The sequence below is a fragment of the Drosophila miranda genome, chromosome 4 (genome assembly GCF_003369915.1).
Source record: "Drosophila miranda strain MSH22 chromosome 4, D.miranda_PacBio2.1, whole genome shotgun sequence".
In the NCBI taxonomy this organism is placed as follows: domain Eukaryota; kingdom Metazoa; phylum Arthropoda; class Insecta; order Diptera; family Drosophilidae; genus Drosophila; species Drosophila miranda.
In genome coordinates, this window is record NC_046677.1 from 5,741,463 (window position 1) to 5,761,136 (window position 19,674).

The following is a 19,674-nucleotide window of genomic DNA, read 5'->3' on the forward strand; positions in this document are numbered from 1 at the left end:
ATAAGCCAGAGGGGCGTACCTCTTGCACCAGCTGTTGGACAGTCATAAGCGGAAGACGTACGACCGTCTTGAAGTCCTCGCTCGGATTGTTGTCCCTCCATTTGCATACAGCTCGAAAGATATCAATTGCGAGGGCCGCCAAACTTTCCCTTCGCAGGAGTTCCTCAAGTGATTCCTTGGACAGCTTTTCGAAGGAATCATGTTTTACTATATCGGAGCCATTGTATTCAGCTGCAGGTATTTTCCTATTTCCGTCTCGACGTTTTGTAACCCATAAATATGGGCCAAATCGAGCACATTGATAATGGTGTCCAAGTCCAGTGTGGACAGAGGTACCGTGCCCGTGTAAAGATATCCCAGGATTAACTTGAATGCTTCAAGCGGCACTTCCAGCCGAATTTCCCGTTGGTTCGACATACCGCCGCAGAGCATAGCGCGGAAGTACTCAGAGCGCGTCGCCAGAACGAGACGTCTGGGCAGGCAGCCGCTGATCCTCCACCAAGAGCTCCACGTCCGACAAGTGCTCGTTCATGCAGAGGCTGGCCATGTCCGCGACGAAGCTGTCACTTTCGTCCATAATGTTTTCCACAATAGAGGTTGAGGACGACGAGGTCTCTTGATTTTCCTGGCTGCTCATTTTCGTCGCTCTGCCCGGGCAAAATCTATAAACATAAAAAAACGCAGTGTGATTTAATAAAACGATACCGAACGCACTGACTGTTTCATTTCTAATGATATTTTCCTCTCTTCGAGATTTATAAGAATATTATGCTGACACGCATACACTCATGCATACTCATATGTATTATTCTTTATTGTTTATTCTTTAATAATCCATTCAAGTGTTAAGATATGTCTATGGAACTGATGGGCTAATTATGCACACACTTTGCACGCCGCCCCCCAAAACCCATATTTATTTCTTTCTCCGTTTTTTTTGTTGTGCCTGGACTTGGTATTTTACGAGCACCCTGTTCATTTCATGATTTGCTGCGGAAATGACGCAAATAACGCAACAAATTTAAGCAATTTAAACAAAATTTTACAAAGTCACAAACGATAGACAAAACGCAAACACACCTTTCGCTTCGGGTCGGCTTCGGCTTTGGTTTATTTATGACAATAGGCATGTGTGAGAGACCCGGACCCGACAACAGGATGTTTTATATTATGCCATGGGAAAATAAAGGCAAACACACACGCAGACGTCCCTGAACACATCCGCCCACGTACGTAGTGTCCTATTTGGCTATTGTTCTTGTTGTTGTTGTAATATTTTGCATAAATTCCATTTATGTTCGAAAGAATGAAGGGTATGCAGGGACTTGTGAGGGGTATGGCACATAGAGAAAAATATTAAAAAGGTATGAACTTTTCTCTGTTATATGAAACAGTTTTGAGTTGAGTTTTCGGACCCCGTAGGGGGCTAGTTCCAATATATTCAGAGAATATTATTATTAGAATATCTCCTGATTAGATCTTAGATTAGATACATCAGATATCTACTCTTAAGAAATATAAGTATTTAGATATTAGATATTTTACCAAAAATTGACAAAGAAGAGACTTCATTTTCACAAATTCCACTCAAAATATACTTAATTTCAAATTTTGGTTTACAACTAAAATTCCTAACTATTTTCCAGGTCATTGGCCTAGGCGACCCACCAATTAGACAATACTTTTTACCCTTTTTGTGTCATTTTGAGAGTGAAATTTAATTGTGCTGCTCATTAATGGCACGTCGCCTGCCCCGAAAGCCTGCCGCCGGAAATATGTGATTTCCGGCAATAAATACATATTTGTGCCATATTCAGAAAAATGCATACATTACTCATACATATGTATATGTGCATATTCAGGTATAATATGTATTTATATCTGCATGTAAATTCTCAATAAATTCCAGGCAGAGAAATACTGAGAAATCCGCACAGATAATTACATGATGGAATAGGGGGACAATTCTACTCCAGTATACCATATATTTTCCCACATTCGCATGCAGAAATTTATGAGTTTCAATTTAAATTTATAACTTGATTATCACTTTTGCATTTTCTATTTGATGGCAGGGCTTTTTCTCATCCTCATTCGTAGCGCGTATTATGAGGGTCTGAGAGAGCAAACAATCATTTGAGCATAAAGCCATAAATCTATGCGCCAATAAGAAGGATTCCAAAGGAGTAATACGAAACACACACACACACACACACACCAACAGAGGGGAAAGAATTTCGAGAATAAGCACAAAAAAAAGGGACAAGCGGACATGAGACAGCAGAAAGTCGGAGTATTATGTGGAATTTGCGGAAATACACTTTCTTTTCAGAAGAGGGAACTAAGGTAAGGCGCTCACGTTTATGGAGAAAGTAAAATATTTTGCTAGAATTAATCATATTTTTGAGAAGATATTTCCATTAATTACCTAGAGAGCAACATATACTCCAGAAATGACTTTAAATCGCACCCGTGGCACCACAAAGCTAATCAACTTTCTTCAGTTAAAGCACGAGTATGTGTATAAATCTTTCAATGATAATGGAGGAATGGGGCGACCAAAGCCGAAGCCAATCAAAGGCAAAACAATAAACAGGCATGACAATAAATAAATAAATAAATAAATAAATGCCCAGACAAAGGACTCGAAACGGGGACAGCAGGCAGCAGTCAGCAGTCGAGAATGCCAGGAGTCGAAGTCGGGCATCAAGAGCCAGGACTTGAGGAGCCCAGAGCCAGTCCACTCCCCCCTATAGGAGCCTGGAGTGCGAGAATGAGGTCCTGGAACGCAGCAGCGTTTTGTTTTGCGTGAAAGGATAATGACGCGCCCACTTTCCGCCGCCCAATACTCTCCTTGCAAAATGCAAACGACAATATTGAAAGGAAAGGAAGGACAGCGCCATAGGGAGAAGGATGGGGCTGGGACCTGGTGCGGGTCCTGGTCCTGGTCCTGGGTTGTGGTTCAGAAATTGATTGAATGGCGTATTAAATTTAAACCACACACCCACACACACCCAGATACACACACGCACACGCCGTTCCATAAGTAAACATTTATATTTCCTCACCCCCCCTCCCCACCCTTTCCACATTTCTCTGTGGGGTTGGATGTGTGTTTTGCTATGTTTTTTTTTTCGTACCCACTTCAATTTAACGGCTACTTAAGTCCATCATTTTGAATATACGTAATACAGAATACCACAGGGAATTCGCGAAATGAAACTGGATGGGGAATAAAGATAAAGAGTATGTACTCACGTATTCATGTACATATGTACATACATATACATATACATATACAGTGCCACTCAACTGAATAGGTTCAACAATTTTCAAAAGTCAAACCGCTATATCTTTTTAACCAACTTACCGATTTATATGAAATAATTTTTTTTGCATAGATTGATTCATTGTTAATATAGCAAGAAAGTTTGTGGTTTCAGGGACATGTTTGTAAAGGATATTTATTTATTTTTTCAAAAACATTACAAAAAATGCCTATTTATTTTAGCTCAACTGAATAGGTTCAATTGAGCCCTGTCCGTCTGTCCGTCCGTCCGTCCCTATCAGCGCACAATCATAGATAATGACCATATCTATCCGGTTGCTGAATCTGGATCAGATCAGATCATTTTTATAGCCAATAGGAACAAATCAATTTGCAGTGGCTACGGAGCGCCCGACGTCACGCTCAGACTGATTTTCTGTCTCTCTCGCACGCACTCTTTGTCGTGTCGTTTAATATTAGCGGCGTCTGCCGGAGGAGAGCCATACTGACTAAGTATCGGGTATAAATGTAGAGTTGCGGTGTCCGCAGCAACTCACAACGTTCCCCATCGTTTCTTATACATATGACCAAAAAACCTTTTTAATCTAGAAAAAAATGTAATTTATGATACCCATTATTTGATAATGGGTCGCCTAGGCGTTTGTCACAATTTTTATGATTTTCGGGGTATATTCATGGTCCCCATCCCCATTTTAAAAATTCCAGTGTTACTCGTACTAAGATCGTAAGTAGCGAGCGAGGATCTACTGGGCTGCTCGAGGACATTGGCACATACTTCACGACGATCGTCCTCGTAGCTCAGCTTCGACACGACGCTGCTGGTCGCTGCCCCAGGGTCCACCTGCGACTGGATCTGCAGGGGCATCTGTTGGATATCTTATGGCACTTACTGCTGCCTAAAGGTTTACCCGCCATTCTCCACAATTACTGGGTATACTATACTGGGTAGCTATTTAAAATTAAGTTTTTCACCTAACAAGAATGTATAAATTCCCTCCTTGCAGAGACTACACTCAACACAAAAAGCCAAGACCAAATGGCATTATAGAGGCAGGCCGGCGGCCTCCTGTTGATGACGTGAAAAGGAGGCAACAATATCAGAGACTTTGCCAGGGCCATCATCAAGTTACTTAAGTGATTTCAATTTGGTAAATTTTTTACTGCCACAAGAAAGAAGTAAGTAACTATCGAAACTATCCCAGCAACCAAAAAATACATAGATAGGGCTTTGGACCACCCATAAAGTGTCTTTGCTTAGTGGCATGTCAATAGGTGGGTGTGGCAGCAGCCACTTAGCCCGTTCGGGGATTCTCTACAGCTGCAGCTGGCAAACGCTCGCAAAAATATCGAACGTTAACGTATTTATGGCTGCACTTTGCCTGACAACAGACGCCCCAAACTGGCATGGGATATGGAGTGAAGTGAGCGGAGCCTTCTTAAATTCTCTGTTGTCGTGCAACAACTGAAGCGTTTCCCCGTTCCCCAACAAGGCGCAAACCATTTTTTTTTTTTTTTTTCACCATTTTTGTTACATTTCCGCTTTTTTGCATTCAATTTAATTTAACATAAACATTTATATGTTTATTATTATCCAACGCACACGCAGGGCAGAGGCAGGGGCAGTTTGGCATCGGCTGAGTTAGTACGCGGTGGCAGTGTGGCAGCGGCAGCGGCAGCGGCAGCGGCAGCGACGTTGCTGTTGTGCATTGTGCAGAAGAGAGTTTCATGCTTGAAATGCGCATACGTAGCGTATACGTAATATGCAATTTCGTAACGGAATCAAGGGGTTAATATACAGTGAAAGCTGCCCATCAACGGACACCCGAAAAGTGGCAGGGTTTGTTCCTCCAAATACAATCTTCACTGTAGTTTGCAAAAAAAAAAGTATCCACTATAAATTTTGTGTGCAGCAAAACTTGCAACAACAACAATGGGATAGGGGAGTGAGATGGGGAAGGGGAACGAGGATTGGGGCTTGTGGCACGGGGAATAACTGCAACAACAACTTAAATCTTAAGTAGCTCAACTTGTTTATTTATCGAAGCAGAAGTTAATGCAGTGTGGGGGTGGTTTCAGGGTGTGCTCCACCATGGTTCATGCTTGATGCTTGAAGTGGGTGAACAGGTGAAAAAAATCCAGCAATGCGTCAACACACCGTTGTTGTCCCTTTTCCCCAGCCCCATCAAACATTATACGCAACTGTAATTGCAGGCGAAAAAAAGGGGAACATTTGTCGAGCCACTGAGATTCGAGATGTTAAATGTTGGAAGCTGAAAATGTTATGGAATTTGTTTTATTTGAATCTGAAAATGTTAGCCACTTTTGCATATGGTGAAATGACTTGAAAAACTTTAATTTTTTCATTTCTTAGGGCACACCTTGGAGTAGAGAAACTCTGCTGATGGCCAGAAATAATAAATAGTTGGGAATATATTTGGCAGTCGAGGCGATAGATACTCTTGCAAAATCACAAAACTATCTTTGGAACAACAAATTTCTACATATTCTAAATATGAAAACGTTCTTCGATGATACGATATAGGGCTCTGATCCGGGACTTTCCGACTTGTAAACGATAACCAAAAAGGACATTTTTTCAACCAAATATTATTAGTTTTATTTTCTTTTTATTTGTACATATCGCCATATTTAAGAGAGAGATACCCCCCTTTAAAAGGGTATGATGAAAAGAGAAAATAAATTACATATTAAAAGATGACCGGGGGAACAACCCGAAACCCCGAACACAACGAAATGAGAATGAAACTTTATCAAAACAATTTGTGGTGGAGCTTTGCATATAAAACTGAAGCCAGATACAACATACACAGATGGATAGATGGACGGATACAGATGCAGATACAGATACAGATACAGATACAGATACATGAAGGAGCGTCATGGGGAAGGGGTAGCTAAAGTTTAAGCTGGCTGCAGAGAAGCTTAGCTTTTAATTTTCCAGACACGTGCGAGCGGCGTAAACAACAAAAAACAAGACCAAGACCGACACATATCAGAGGACAAATAAGCAAAATTTGTTTTCATATCTATTTTTTGTTGTGTTTTTGTATTTCTCTCTCTGTCTCTCTCTAGGGGGTTCTGTGCGGAGTGTTTTTAAAGTTTTGGCACGCTTCGCTTTAATGCAATTATGAAAAGGGGAACAACAACGACAAGGATCACTGAAGTTTCCCCAGCTTGCGGGCCAAAAAGGTCTTCAGTCGATAGACTCCATAGTGTAGGGTAGACACGACCACCGACAAGGCACTAATAGCTCCAATGGTAAACAGGGCTTCCCTGGGCTTACTGTAGTTCAAAACGTTATAGATATAGCGACGGCCCTTTCTGTAGAGAAACACAGGACTTGGTATTATATAGGACCACATTCTTGGACATGTCTTCTCACAAATCCAATCCACCCATCACATAATAGATGAAAGTAAATCCTGTATATAACCAACCGAAGGCCAAAGGATACACGAAGTGCAGGAGACGCGTTGGTTGGGCCACTATAAGGTGGTCCACTGTGAAGAAAATCGGTGGCAGGGCATGTGTCCAGATGTTATAGAGATCAGTGAAGTATGCAGGATTGCTGGGATCACGATCCTGTGGATATATGCAGGTCCAATAGACCAGAGCTATCACATTTGCGAATATTAAATTGATCCAATAGCCGACCCAATAGGCTTTGATTTGCCAGTTATTTCTGACTGAAAGAGAGGACATATAGAAAGGCATAAGGAATATCAAGTCGAAGAATATGGAATACATCTCTCACCCATTCGCTGTGGATTCCAATGGTGGATTGTCACCAATATGGCGCCACTCACACTGGTAATGCCACACAGTAGGAAACCCCAATCGGTCAAATAGATGAACCATCGACCATTGTGATGATATTTGGCCAAACAGCTGATGACGCCTGTGCCAAAAAAGATGCCCAGAAGCCAGCGATAGCCAAGAAACCATCTAGAGGTCAAACCCGACTGCCACTGCAACGAAAAATGTTGAATTATAAACCCCATAGCGGAGAGATATACGGTCTTCCAACTTGGGATCGTAGAAAGTCTTCGGGGGCATGATGTTGCAGCCCAAAGTTCTCGCGTCGTAGCTCCTCGCTTAAGCTCAAGGGTTGCTGATGTGGCACCGTCTCCCCATCGCTTTTTATCAAATTTTTGTTTTCACCCATAGAGAAATTTGAGTTTGTTTTTATTTCCAGGGATTTGCCTAAATTGTATTTAAAAATAAATGTTGCTTATTTGATGTTTCTGGCAATGGCGTTGGACTGCTTATCTTGCAGGACACACGCTTCCGCTGCCTTCCCTCTGAATAATTAACAACTTTATGCGATTCCGACTGAGGTCTCGGGACGGGGTTGGCCATCGTCAAGGGGGATCTTCAACCGTTCCACGGGGGTTCGTTTCGTTTCGCGTATATTACGACATGTGGCCTGACATCATTTTCCTCCCCCCCAGCCAACACGCCAAGATTGCGGTGGGAGTGTGTGGCAGGACCATGGCAGGGGCAGGATGTCGTTCTGAGCCAAGCAGACACTTTTAATTGAGAGACACTTGGGCTGAGCTGTAGCGTGCAATTAAAATGCCATTACATGCGAAAACAAAGTACCGACTGCACAGTGGAACGAGAAGACGACCGTATAGATATTATCACTATCTCTATTTTTCTATTTTCTATTTCCTTTCTTGCAAAAAACACCCAATTTTACGGGGAATAATTTCACAATGAATAAATTAATAAATCTGAAATAAATAAACAAATATATTAATAATCAATTCAATAATAATCAAAGTATTTAAAAATATTAATTTGCTGGGAAGGTCGTTTCTTAGCCCTTTATTAAAGCCTCGTGCACCACTGTGCCGCGCATCACAGTAAATTGCGTGGCAAGGATTTTGAGCGTTTCGTCAGCAGCAGCCCCTAGCCAGAGAGAAGTGCGTGCGAGACTGTGTGTGTGTGTATGTGTGTGTGCTGATGCCCGTCCCAGAGGTTGCCAGGAGAATAAGTAAATCTTCGTCTACAGAGAGCCAGAGCCCGAGCCCGTCCCATCCCAATGGCCGCGACTCCCATGTGGGAGCCACATTGGCCACACGACTAATTCTCTATCATGGTCTCCGTCTGCATGTATGTTGTGTTTTTGCACAAAACCCAAATTTTTCAGGGGAAACATTTACATTTTTAAGATATGTATTTTGTATTAGTCTAACAAAAAAAAAAAAAAAAAAATAAATAAATTTTACTAATAGCTGCCTATTACTTTTAATATGGAAGAAGAATAATATTGAGTTTAGTTTAGATATTTAAAAATATTGAGTGCTTAGGGAACTCTCACCAAATATAAAATTTTGTGTACCATCATATATACCTCTTATCAAAAAGTCAAAGAGAAAGAAGCCGGGTCAGCATTAGTTTCATTTCTGGTCCCGATATGTTTTGAACAAAATTCAGTTTTAAATTATACAGTACAAAATTTTAAATATCGGTTAGACCAGTAAACCTGCAGCGACATGAACAGGCGAGGTATCGGCATGCTGAAAACGCTCAAGAGCACCTGTCGCACATTTCCATGTCGTTTCGCTACCAGAGTTTCGAAAATTGGCTGTGGGACTGGCATCGGGAGAATCCCCAGCGGAGTGCGAGGGAAAGATGGCCTCAGCAGGGTTAATATGCCGTCGATCGTTACGCACCTTCCTCGACTAAAAGAACCACTGCCAAACGTGCCGGAGGCTGAATACGCAGCCCCAATGGCTGAGAGTGCCGCCACAAGGGTAACGACCCTTGAGAATGGACTGCGCATTGCCTCGGAGCCGCGCTGCGGACAATTCTGTACTGTCGGCCTGGTTATAAGCTCGGGCCCACGCTATGAGGCGGCCTACCCCGGCGGTGTATCACATTTTCTCGAAAAGCTAGCCTTCAACTCCACAGCTAACTTTCCCAACAGAGATGCCATACGGAAAGAGCTGGAGGAGAACGGGGGCATCTGCGACTGTCAGACCTCGCGCGACACTCTCATCTATGCCGCCAGCATCGACAGCAGGGCCATTGACTCTGCTACGCGTCTCTTGGCGGATGTCACTCTGCGACCCACGATAAGCGAGCAGGAGGTGAATCTAGCAGCGCGTGCCGTCAACTTCGAGCTGGAGACGCTGCGCATGCGCCCCGATCAGGAACCGATACTGATGGACATGATACACGCGGCTGCCTACGGGGACAATACGCTAGGCCTGCCGAAGCTCTGCCCTCCAGAGACTCTGGAAAGCATAGATAGGGCTGTGCTAATGAAGTACCTGAAGCATCATCACTCTCCCAGCCGCATGGTTTTCGCAGGCGTTGGTGTGGATCACGACGAACTGGTGGAGCACGTGAGGAAGTACTTTGTGGAAGAGAAACCCATCTGGGAGAGCGAGCCAGAAAGCAGTGTAGGATCTAAGCAGGTGGACACTTCCATCGCCCACTACACTGGCGGTATTGTGAAGGAGCAATGCGAAATTCCCATTTATGCGGCCGCTGCTCTGCCGGAGCTGGCCCATGTCGTCCTTGGCTTTGAGGGATGCGCTCACCAGGATCCAGACTATGTGCCCCTATGCGTGCTCAACATAATGATGGGCGGCGGGGGCTCCTTCTCCAGGGGCTCCGGCGGTCACGGCAAGGGCATGAACTCGCGCCTCTACACAAAGGTCCTAAATCGCTACGATTGGGTGCACAGTGCCACGGCACACAATCATGCCTATACCGACAGCGGCTTGTTCTGCATACACGGCAGTGCGCCGCCGCAACACTTGAACGACATGGTCGAGGTGATAGTCCGCGAGCTGTTGAGCATGGCCGCCGAACCGGGACGCGAGGATTTAATGCGCTCGAAAATACAGCTGCAATCGATGCTACTGATGAACCTGGAATCGCGAGCTGTAGTGTTCGAGGATGTCGGGCGCCAGGTGCTCGCGTCGGGGCATCGCAAGCGGCCAGAGCATTTCATTGAGGAGATAGAGAAAGTGTCCGCCGCAGATATACAACGCGTGGCCACACGACTGCTTAGCTCCCCGCCATCACTGGCAGCACGCGGAGACATCACCGGCCTGCCCGAAATGGGCCATGTAACCTCCGCCCTTGCTGGTGCTGGGCGGACCGGTCTCGGGCGACGATTGTCCCCCTTCTGTTCAGACCAGCATTTCTGCAAATCTACCAAATCGAACGAATCAAAGGGATTGTGCCTCACAGACAAGAATGTGGTTTTCGTGGCCGGTCTGGGAGGAATTGGCATGGACACCAGCCGGGAGTTGGTTAAGCGTGACCTTAAGAACCTGGTCATCTTGGATCGCATTGAAAATCCGGAGGCCATTTGCGAACTGAAGGAACTCAATCCCAAGGTGAAGGTCAGCTTCTATCCCTACGATGTGACTGTGCCTCTCAAGGAGACGACCAAGCTCCTGAAGACCGTCTTTGCAAAGATAAAGACTGTCGATGTGCTGATCAACGGTGCTGGCATCCTGGACGATCATCAGATCGAGCGCACCGTTGCCGTTAACTATACGGGCCTGGTCAACACCACCACAGCCATTATGGAGTTCTGGGACAAGCGCGAGTGCGGCCCTGGCGGCATCATTTGCAACATTGGCTCCGTCACCGGTTTCAATGCCATCTACCAGGTGCCCGTTTACTCCGGCACCAAGGCGGGGGTGGTTAACTTTACCTCCTCCCTGGCAGTAAGTAATCTAACGTCTTCCCTACTCCCTAAACTGAATATTTCTTTCAAATCTCATAGAAATTGGCCCCCATTACTGGTGTCACTGCTTACACTGTCAATCCTGGCATCACTAAGACCACTCTTGTCAATAAGTTCAACTCGTGGCTGGATGTGGAGCCCGAGGTGGCGCAGAAGCTGCTGGGGCCTCCCAACCAGACCTCTCAGCAGTGTGCCGCGAACTTTGTGAAGGCCATTGAGCTGAACCAGAATGGTGCCATCTGGAAGTTGGATTTGGGCACTTTGGAGCCCATCAAATGGACCAAGCACTGGGACTCTGGCATCTAAACCACCCTCTAAAACACCCACACTCTATAATAAGGCTGATTTGATTATCTTTTCTGGAACCCCGCTCGAAATATCATATTACAAAATTATATTCGGCAAAATTTTAATTTTATTTTGAAATCTTTTAAATTAGACTCTTAAGTTGTTCTTTCTTTCCCTCTCAAAGGGTCAAAAATTTGGTCAAATCCTGTTGCATATTGAGCAACAGGTATGTCCTCTGCGCATTAGGATCCCCTCCGAGCATTTTCTCCTTGTATTCGGGATCGTTGCAGCTGTATTTTTGGGAAAATGTCTTGTAGCGCTCTATTTCACCCTCCAGATAGTCGTTTGCTCCCTCGGATGTTTCACCGCGCAGCTCGCGACGAATGCACTCCATAAGGAAGGTCCTGTTGCAACGGCGGTTTGTTGTCACAGTTCGAATTATTTTCACTCTATCATACTCCTCCCCGGAGGCCTCTGGCCTGCTCTGATTCGTCTGGGTGCCATTTTTCTGCTTCTTTTGATTCGATCCCTTGAACCCGCACTCTTTCCGGCTTGGGAACTGCGCTCTATAGGATTGTATTGAAGTTTTAGGCCTTCTGTCATCATCAAAGCATGGTTTGTCGTTGAAGGATACTGGCGTCTTCCGATTGTTGATGCAGCTATGCTTAAGAATCGAACGTGTGGGCATAGCAGAATGAGGATCAGGAGGGGCCTCTATGATGGCAGTATCAAAATCCTCAACTGGCACACCTCCTCCTTCTGCACCTGATGGGGAGAATTCTTTTCCATCTTTCCTTTCCGCAATGAAGCGAGGGGGCGCCCCGAAGGTGTCGAATTTCACGTTGTTGACCCACATGGGGCGGTGGTGGAAAGGTGGTAGGATCGTAGAAGGTTTCCGTCCGTGACTGTTCCTGGTATCTCCGTGGCTGTTGCTGGAAACTCTGAGGTTCTTCGGTCCTAAATACCTGATGTTCTATCATAAATTCTTCTGATTCATCCATGAAACGCTGTTGTCTATCCACCGCTTCCCGTGACTGTTCGCTTGAAGACTGAGGACTACCCAAACCCATTGTGTCCTCTAAAGAACAGTTCTGTGGCAAGCCCCTACACGTATCAAACTTCTGCCTCGACGCATGATACGTGGTGTCCGGAAAGTCCATCCAATTGAGTTCTTCCGGGGGCATCTGCTTCAAGATCCCGTAGAGGCGCCCCTGATTGAAGCACTCAAGCAATGCACTCATGTACGCCTTGCGTATGCGCGCCTTGAACACTGTGTTGCAGTTCATAAATGTCAGTTTTCTGAGCCACTCCCTCGCGATGTAGCATTCGTGCGAGTTGGGGTGGAATGCCTCCTCCGGTTGGGGGCTGCAGTCCAACATCGCAAAGAAACCACCGCATAGGAGATTTACCTTGGCATCGTAGACCGCCTTTTCATTGCGCGCTGTCCCTGGATCCTGCTCCATCTTTTTTTCGTCACCTTTGGGCAGATGCTTCGTTGGTTTCTCTTTTGAACTCCCCGGTTTCTCCCCTGGTTTATCCTCCTTCTTGGGGTCCCTCGCCTTCCATTGTCCAAGTTGCATGTTGCAGGATCAGGGGATCTGCAGTTTTTGAGATTCTTTGGGTGTTTTTTTGTCTTTACTAAAATTTTGACTGTCTACTTTTTCGAACGAACCAGAACTAATGTGTTGAAACTGAAGAAAAGTTCCAGGGGTAGTTCTCTCGGGAGATTTCAGGGATATTTCTATAGATTGTTCGAAGAGTTGGAGGGGAAAGCTCTGCCCTATGGTTCTATGGATGGGGTTTCTATCTAGATAGATCTAGGGATATTGCTAAGTATATTTCTGTGGATAGTTTTGGGTTACCAAACGCCCAACCTCCTGAGATGGATTTCTAGGTATCTTTGTTCCAGATCTCAAAGAGTCCTTTTCAAAAATTCCTTCTCTTTACCAGTAAAGTTTTCTTCGGGAGTACCACAGGGCACAGTGCCTCGAAATGCAAAGTTATGACAATTCATCGCTATAGCCCCTTGTTGGCTCCCTATACCCTATTTGGTGGTTCTCTTGAGAGAATTACCGTGGTGGATGATCTGTGTGTTATGTTAGACCCCACGTTAAAGTTTTCCGAACACATTTCTACCGTGGTAAATAAGTGCATGGACGTGCTTGGGTTTATAAAGAGGTGGTCAAAGGAATTTGACGTCCCCTGCTATTAGTAAACCTCCCATCCTTAGTTAGCCGTAGAAAAATGCTTGGTGTGATTTCTATGCACAACTTGATCAGGGGTGACATAGACAGCCCTGATCTGTTGAGCCGCATAAACTTCACGATTCCTATTAGACTTAATAGAAATTTTATACCGTTGTTCCTTCCACTTTGTAGTTCGAATTATTCCTTTCTAGTAATTAGTAATTGTAGTGGTATTGTATTTTGAATGCATGCCTAGTTCTCAGTAACTTTAATGCTAATTTTCCTCGAATATTAGTCTAACAGCTATATTTCCTGCTGGTTTCTGACGGGCCACTTGACTGTGCAGTAATTGCATCGCCTCTTGCAAGATGCAGTCTTTGCATGTCAACATCCAAAGAATAAAAAAAAGTTCTAAGGAAACGGCTGGGGATGTTGATAGTTGTAGGGAGGGGTTTTTGAAGGGATGTTTCTGCGGAGTTCTGTTTCCTTAAAATTCTTTTAAAAAAATCTTCTAATTCTGGCTGAGCTTTTGATCAAAGAAAGTACATATTGAGCCGTTTATTATAACCTCGTGCACCACTGTGCCACGCATCACAGTAAATTCCGTGGCAAGGATTTTTAGTGTCTCGTCTGAGACTGTGTGTTTTTTTTTTTTTTTTTTTTTTTAAATTCCATTTAATTGCTTGTATTTACAACTTTACAACCACTGCCAAACGTGCCGGAGGCTGAATACGCAGCCCCAATGGCTGAGAGTGCCGCCACAAGGGTAACGACCCTTGAGAATGGACTGCGCATTGCCTCGGAGCCGCGCTGCGGACAATTCTGTACTGTCGGCCTGGTTATAAGCTCGGGCCCACGCTATGAGGCGGCCTACCCCGGCGGTGTATCACATTTTCTCGAAAAGCTAGCCTTCAACTCCACAGCTAACTTTCCCAACAGAGATGCCATACGGAAAGAGCTGGAGGAGAACGGGGGCATCTGCGACTGTCAGACCTCGCGCGACACTCTCATCTATGCCGCCAGCATCGACAGCAGGGCCATTGACTCTGCTACGCGTCTCTTGGCGGATGTCACTCTGCGACCCACGATAAGCGAGCAGGAGGTGAATCTAGCAGCGCGTGCCGTCAACTTCGAGCTGGAGACGCTGCGCATGCGCCCCGATCAGGAACCGATACTGATGGACATGATACACGCGGCTGCCTACGGGGACAATACGCTAGGCCTGCCGAAGCTCTGCCCTCCAGAGACTCTGGAAAGCATAGATAGGGCTGTGCTAATGAAGTACCTGAAGCATCATCACTCTCCCAGCCGCATGGTTTTCGCAGGCGTTGGTGTGGATCACGACGAACTGGTGGAGCACGTGAGGAAGTACTTTGTGGAAGAGAAACCCATCTGGGAGAGCGAGCCAGAAAGCAGTGTAGGATCTAAGCAGGTGGACACTTCCATCGCCCACTACACTGGCGGTATTGTGAAGGAGCAATGCGAAATTCCCATTTATGCGGCCGCTGCTCTGCCGGAGCTGGCCCATGTCGTCCTTGGCTTTGAGGGATGCGCTCACCAGGATCCAGACTATGTGCCCCTATGCGTGCTCAACATAATGATGGGCGGCGGGGGCTCCTTCTCCAGGGGCTCCGGCGGTCACGGCAAGGGCATGAACTCGCGCCTCTACACAAAGGTCCTAAATCGCTACGATTGGGTGCACAGTGCCACGGCACACAATCATGCCTATACCGACAGCGGCTTGTTCTGCATACACGGCAGTGCGCCGCCGCAACACTTGAACGACATGGTCGAGGTGATAGTCCGCGAGCTGTTGAGCATGGCCGCCGAACCGGGACGCGAGGATTTAATGCGCTCGAAAATACAGCTGCAATCGATGCTACTGATGAACCTGGAATCGCGAGCTGTAGTGTTCGAGGATGTCGGGCGCCAGGTGCTCGCGTCGGGGCATCGCAAGCGGCCAGAGCATTTCATTGAGGAGATAGAGAAAGTGTCCGCCGCAGATATACAACGCGTGGCCACACGACTGCTTAGCTCCCCGCCATCACTGGCAGCACGCGGAGACATCACCGGCCTGCCCGAAATGGGCCATGTAACCTCCGCCCTTGCTGGTGCTGGGCGGACCGGTCTCGGGCGACGATTGTCCCCCTTCTGTTCAGACCAGCATTTCTGCAAATCTACCAAATCGAACGAATCAAAGGGATTGTGCCTCACAGACAAGAATGTGGTTTTCGTGGCCGGTCTGGGAGGAATTGGCATGGACACCAGCCGGGAGTTGGTTAAGCGTGACCTCAAGAACCTGGTCATCTTGGATCGCATTGAAAATCCGGAGGCCATTTGCGAACTGAAGGAACTCAATCCCAAGGTGAAGGTCAGCTTCTATCCCTACGATGTGACTGTGCCTCTCAAGGAGACGACCAAGCTCCTGAAGACCGTCTTTGCAAAGATAAAGACTGTCGATGTGCTGATCAACGGTGCTGGCATCCTGGACGATCATCAGATCGAGCGCACCGTTGCCGTTAACTATACGGGCCTGGTCAACACCACCACAGCCATTATGGAGTTCTGGGACAAGCGCGAGTGCGGCCCTGGCGGCATCATTTGCAACATTGGCTCCGTCACCGGTTTCAATGCCATCTACCAGGTGCCCGTTTACTCCGGCACCAAGGCGGGGGTGGTTAACTTTACCTCCTCCCTGGCAGTAAGTAATCTAACGTCTTCCCTACTCCCTAAACTGAATATTTCTTTCAAATCTCATACAAATTGGCCCCCATTACTGGTGTCACTGCTTACACTGTCAATCCTGGCATCACTAAGACCACTCTTGTCAATAAGTTCAACTCGTGGCTGGATGTGGAGCCCGAGGTGGCGCAGAAGCTGCTGGGGCCTCCCAACCAGACCTCTCAGCAGTGTGCCGCGAACTTTGTGAAGGCCATTGAGCTGAACCAGAATGGTGCCATCTGGAAGTTGGATTTGGGCACTTTGGAGCCCATCAAATGGACCAAGCACTGGGACTCTGGCATCTAAACCACCCTCTAAAACACCCACACTCTATAATAAGGCTGATTTGATTATCTTTTCTGGAACCCCGCTCGAAATATCATATTACAAAATTATATTCGGCAAAATTTTAATTTTATTTTGAAATCTTTTAAATTAGACTCTTAAGTTGTTCTTTCTTTCCCTCTCAAAGGGTCAAAAATTTGGTCAAATCCTGTTGCATATTGAGCAACAGGTATGTCCTCTGCGCATTAGGATCCCCTCCGAGCATTTTCTCCTTGTATTCGGGATCGTTGCAGCTGTATTTTTGGGAAAATGTCTTGTAGCGCTCTATTTCACCCTCCAGATAGTCGTTTGCTCCCTCGGATGTTTCACCGCGCAGCTCGCGACGAATGCACTCCATAAGGAAGGTCCTGTTGCAACGGCGGTTTGTTGTCACAGTTCGAATTATTTTCACTCTATCATACTCCTCCCCGGAGGCCTCTGGCCTGCTCTGATTCGTCTGGGTGCCATTTTTCTGCTTCTTTTGATTCGATCCCTTGAACCCGCACTCTTTCCGGCTTGGGAACTGCGCTCTATAGGATTGTATTGAAGTTTTAGGCCTTCTGTCATCATCAAAGCATGGTTTGTCGTTGAAGGATACTGGCGTCTTCCGATTGTTGATGCAGCTATGCTTAAGAATCGAACGTGTGGGCATAGCAGAATGAGGATCAGGAGGGGCCTCTATGATGGCAGTATCAAAATCCTCAACTGGCACACCTCCTCCTTCTGCACCTGATGGGGAGAATTCTTTTCCATCTTTCCTTTCCGCAATGAAGCGAGGGGGCGCCCCGAAGGTGTCGAATTTCACGTTGTTGACCCACATGGGGCGGTGGTGGAAAGGTGGTAGGATCGTAGAAGGTTTCCGTCCGTGACTGTTCCTGGTATCTCCGTGGCTGTTGATGGAAACTCTGAGGTTCTTCGGTCCTAAATACCTGATGTTCTATCATAAATTCTTCTGATTCATCCATGAAACGCTGTTGTCTATCCACCGCTTCCCGTGACTGTTAGCTTGAAGACTGAGGACTACCCAAACCCATTGTGTCCTCTAAAGAACAGTTCTGTGGCAAGCCCCTACACGTATCAAACTTCTGCCTCGACGCATGATACGTGGTGTCCGGAAAGTCCATCCAATTGAGTTCTTCCGGGGGCATCTGCTTCAAGATCCCGTAGAGGCGCCCCTGATTGAAGCACTCAAGCAATGCACTCATGTACGCCTTGCGTATGCGCGCCTTGAACACTGTGTTGCAGTTCATAAATGTCAGTTTTCTGAGCCACTCCCTCGCGATGTAGCATTCGTGCGAGTTGGGGTGGAATGCCTCCTCCGGTTGGGGGCTGCAGTCCAACATCGCAAAGAAACCACCGCATAGGAGATTTACCTTGGCATCGTAGACCGCCTTTTCATTGCGCGCTGTCCCTGGATCCTGCTCCATCTTTTTTTCGTCACCTTTGGGCAGATGCTTCGTTGGTTTCTCTTTTGAACTCCCCGGTTTCTCCCCTGGTTTATCCTCCTTCTTGGGGTCCCTCGCCTTCCATTGTCCAAGTTGCATGTTGCAGGATCAGGGGATCTGCAGTTTTTGAGATTCTTTGGGTGTTTTTTTGTCTTTACTAAAATTTTGACTGTCTACTTTTTCGAACGAACCAGAACTAATGTGTTGAAACTGAAGGAAAGTTCCAGGGGTAGTTCTCTCGGGAGATTTCAGGGATATTTCTATAGATTGTTCGAAGAGTTGGAGGGGAAAGCTCTGCCCTATGGTTCTATGAATGGGGTTTCTATCTAGATAGATCTAGGGATATTGCTAAGTATATTTCTGTGGATAGTTTTGGGTTACCAAACGCCCAACCTCCTGAGATGGATTTCTAGGTATCTTTGTTCCAGATCTCAAAGAGTCCTTTTCAAAAATTCCTTCTCTTTACCAGTAAAGTTTTCTTCGGGAGTACCACAGGGCACAGTGCCTCGAAATGCAAAGTTATGACAATTCATCGCTATAGCCCCTTGTTGGCTCCCTATACCCTATTTGGTGGTTCTCTTGAGAGAATTACCGTGGTGGATGATCTGTGTGTTATGTTAGACCCCACGTTAAAGTTTTCCGAACACATTTCTACCGTGGTAAATAAGTGCATGGACGTGCTTGGGTTTATAAAGAGGTGGTCAAAGGAATTTGACGTCCCCTATATAACAACTGCTATTAGTACACCTCCCATCCTTAGTTAGCCGTAGAAAAATGCTTGGTGTGATTTCTATGCACAACTTGATCAGGGGTGACATAGACAGCCCTGATCTGTTGAGCCGCATAAACTTCACGATTCCTATTAGACTTAATAGAAATTTTATACCGTTGTTCCTTCCACTTTGTAGTTCGAATTATTCCTTTCTAGTAATTAGTAATTGTAGTGGTATTGTATTTTGAATGCATGCCTAGTTCTCAGTAACTTTAATGCTAATTTTCCTCGAATATTAGTCTAACAGCTATATTTCCTGCTGGTTTCTGACGGGCCACTTGACTGTGCAGTAATTGCATCGCCTCTTGCAAGATGCAGTCTTTGCATGTCAACATCCAAAGAATAAAAAAAAGTTCTAAGGAAACGGCTGGGGATGTTGATAGTTGTAGGGAGGGGTTTTTGAAGGGATGTTTCTGCGGAGTTCTGTTTCCTTAAAATTCTTTTAAAAAAATCTTCTAATTCTGGCTGAGCTTTTGATCAAAGAAAGTACATATTGAGCCGTTTATTATAACCTCGTGCACCACTGTGCCACGCATCACAGTAAATTCCGTGGCAAGGATTTTGAGTGTCTCGTCTGAGACTGTGTGTGTGTATGTGTGTGTGTGGATGCCAGTCCCAGAGGTTGCCAGGAGAATAAGTAAATCTTCGTCTACAGAGAGCCAGAGCCCGAGCCCGTCCCATCCCAATGGCCGCGACTCCCATGTGGGAGCCACATTGGCCACACGACTAATTCTCTGTCATGGTCTCCGTCTGCATGTATGTTGTGTTTTTGCACAAAACTCAAATTTTTCAGGGGAAACATTTACATTTTTATACCCGATACTCAAAATGAGTATTGGGGTATATTAGATTTGTGGTAAAAGTGGATGTGTGTAACGTCCAAAAGGAATCGTTTCCGACCCCATAAAGTA

At 45.9% G+C, this 19,674-nt stretch overlaps 4 protein-coding genes across 4 annotated transcripts in view; 2 read left to right on the plus strand and 2 right to left on the minus strand.

Moving 5' to 3' along the window:
* Positions 1-2,081: 2,081 nt before the first annotated feature.
* LOC108163334 overlaps positions 2,082-19,674 on the plus strand; it is a 49,645-nt gene continuing 32,052 nt past the window's right edge. Inside the window, exons 1-3 of the mRNA XM_033392815.1 lie at positions 2,082-2,346; positions 3,995-4,234; positions 4,294-4,465. Of these exons, the coding sequence (XP_033248706.1) occupies positions 2,273-2,346; positions 3,995-4,234; positions 4,294-4,423 (444 nt within the window). The 5' untranslated portion in view covers positions 2,082-2,272 and the 3' untranslated portion in view covers positions 4,424-4,465. The remainder of the gene's footprint in view (positions 2,347-3,994; positions 4,235-4,293; positions 4,466-19,674) is intronic.
* Positions 6,328-7,546, minus strand: LOC108163329 (protein rolling stone). Its single transcript, XM_017298561.2, has 4 exons — positions 7,338-7,546; positions 7,065-7,278; positions 6,693-6,996; positions 6,328-6,631 (listed from the first exon to the last, which is right to left on the minus strand). The coding sequence occupies exons 1-4, from the start codon at positions 7,473-7,475 to the stop codon at positions 6,466-6,468; spliced, it is 822 nt and encodes a 273-aa protein (XP_017154050.1). The 5' UTR covers positions 7,476-7,546; the 3' UTR covers positions 6,328-6,465.
* LOC117188646 (mitochondrial-processing peptidase subunit alpha-like) lies at positions 8,710-11,440 on the plus strand. Its single transcript, XM_033392810.1, has 2 exons — positions 8,710-11,007; positions 11,067-11,440. Exons 1-2 carry the CDS (start codon positions 8,812-8,814, stop codon positions 11,331-11,333), a joined length of 2,463 nt encoding a protein of 820 aa, XP_033248701.1. The 5' UTR covers positions 8,710-8,811; the 3' UTR covers positions 11,334-11,440.
* On the minus strand, positions 12,032-12,992 carry LOC108163328. Its single transcript, XM_017298560.2, has one exon. The coding sequence runs from the start codon at positions 12,893-12,895 to the stop codon at positions 12,053-12,055; it is 843 nt and encodes a 280-aa protein (XP_017154049.2). The 5' UTR covers positions 12,896-12,992; the 3' UTR covers positions 12,032-12,052.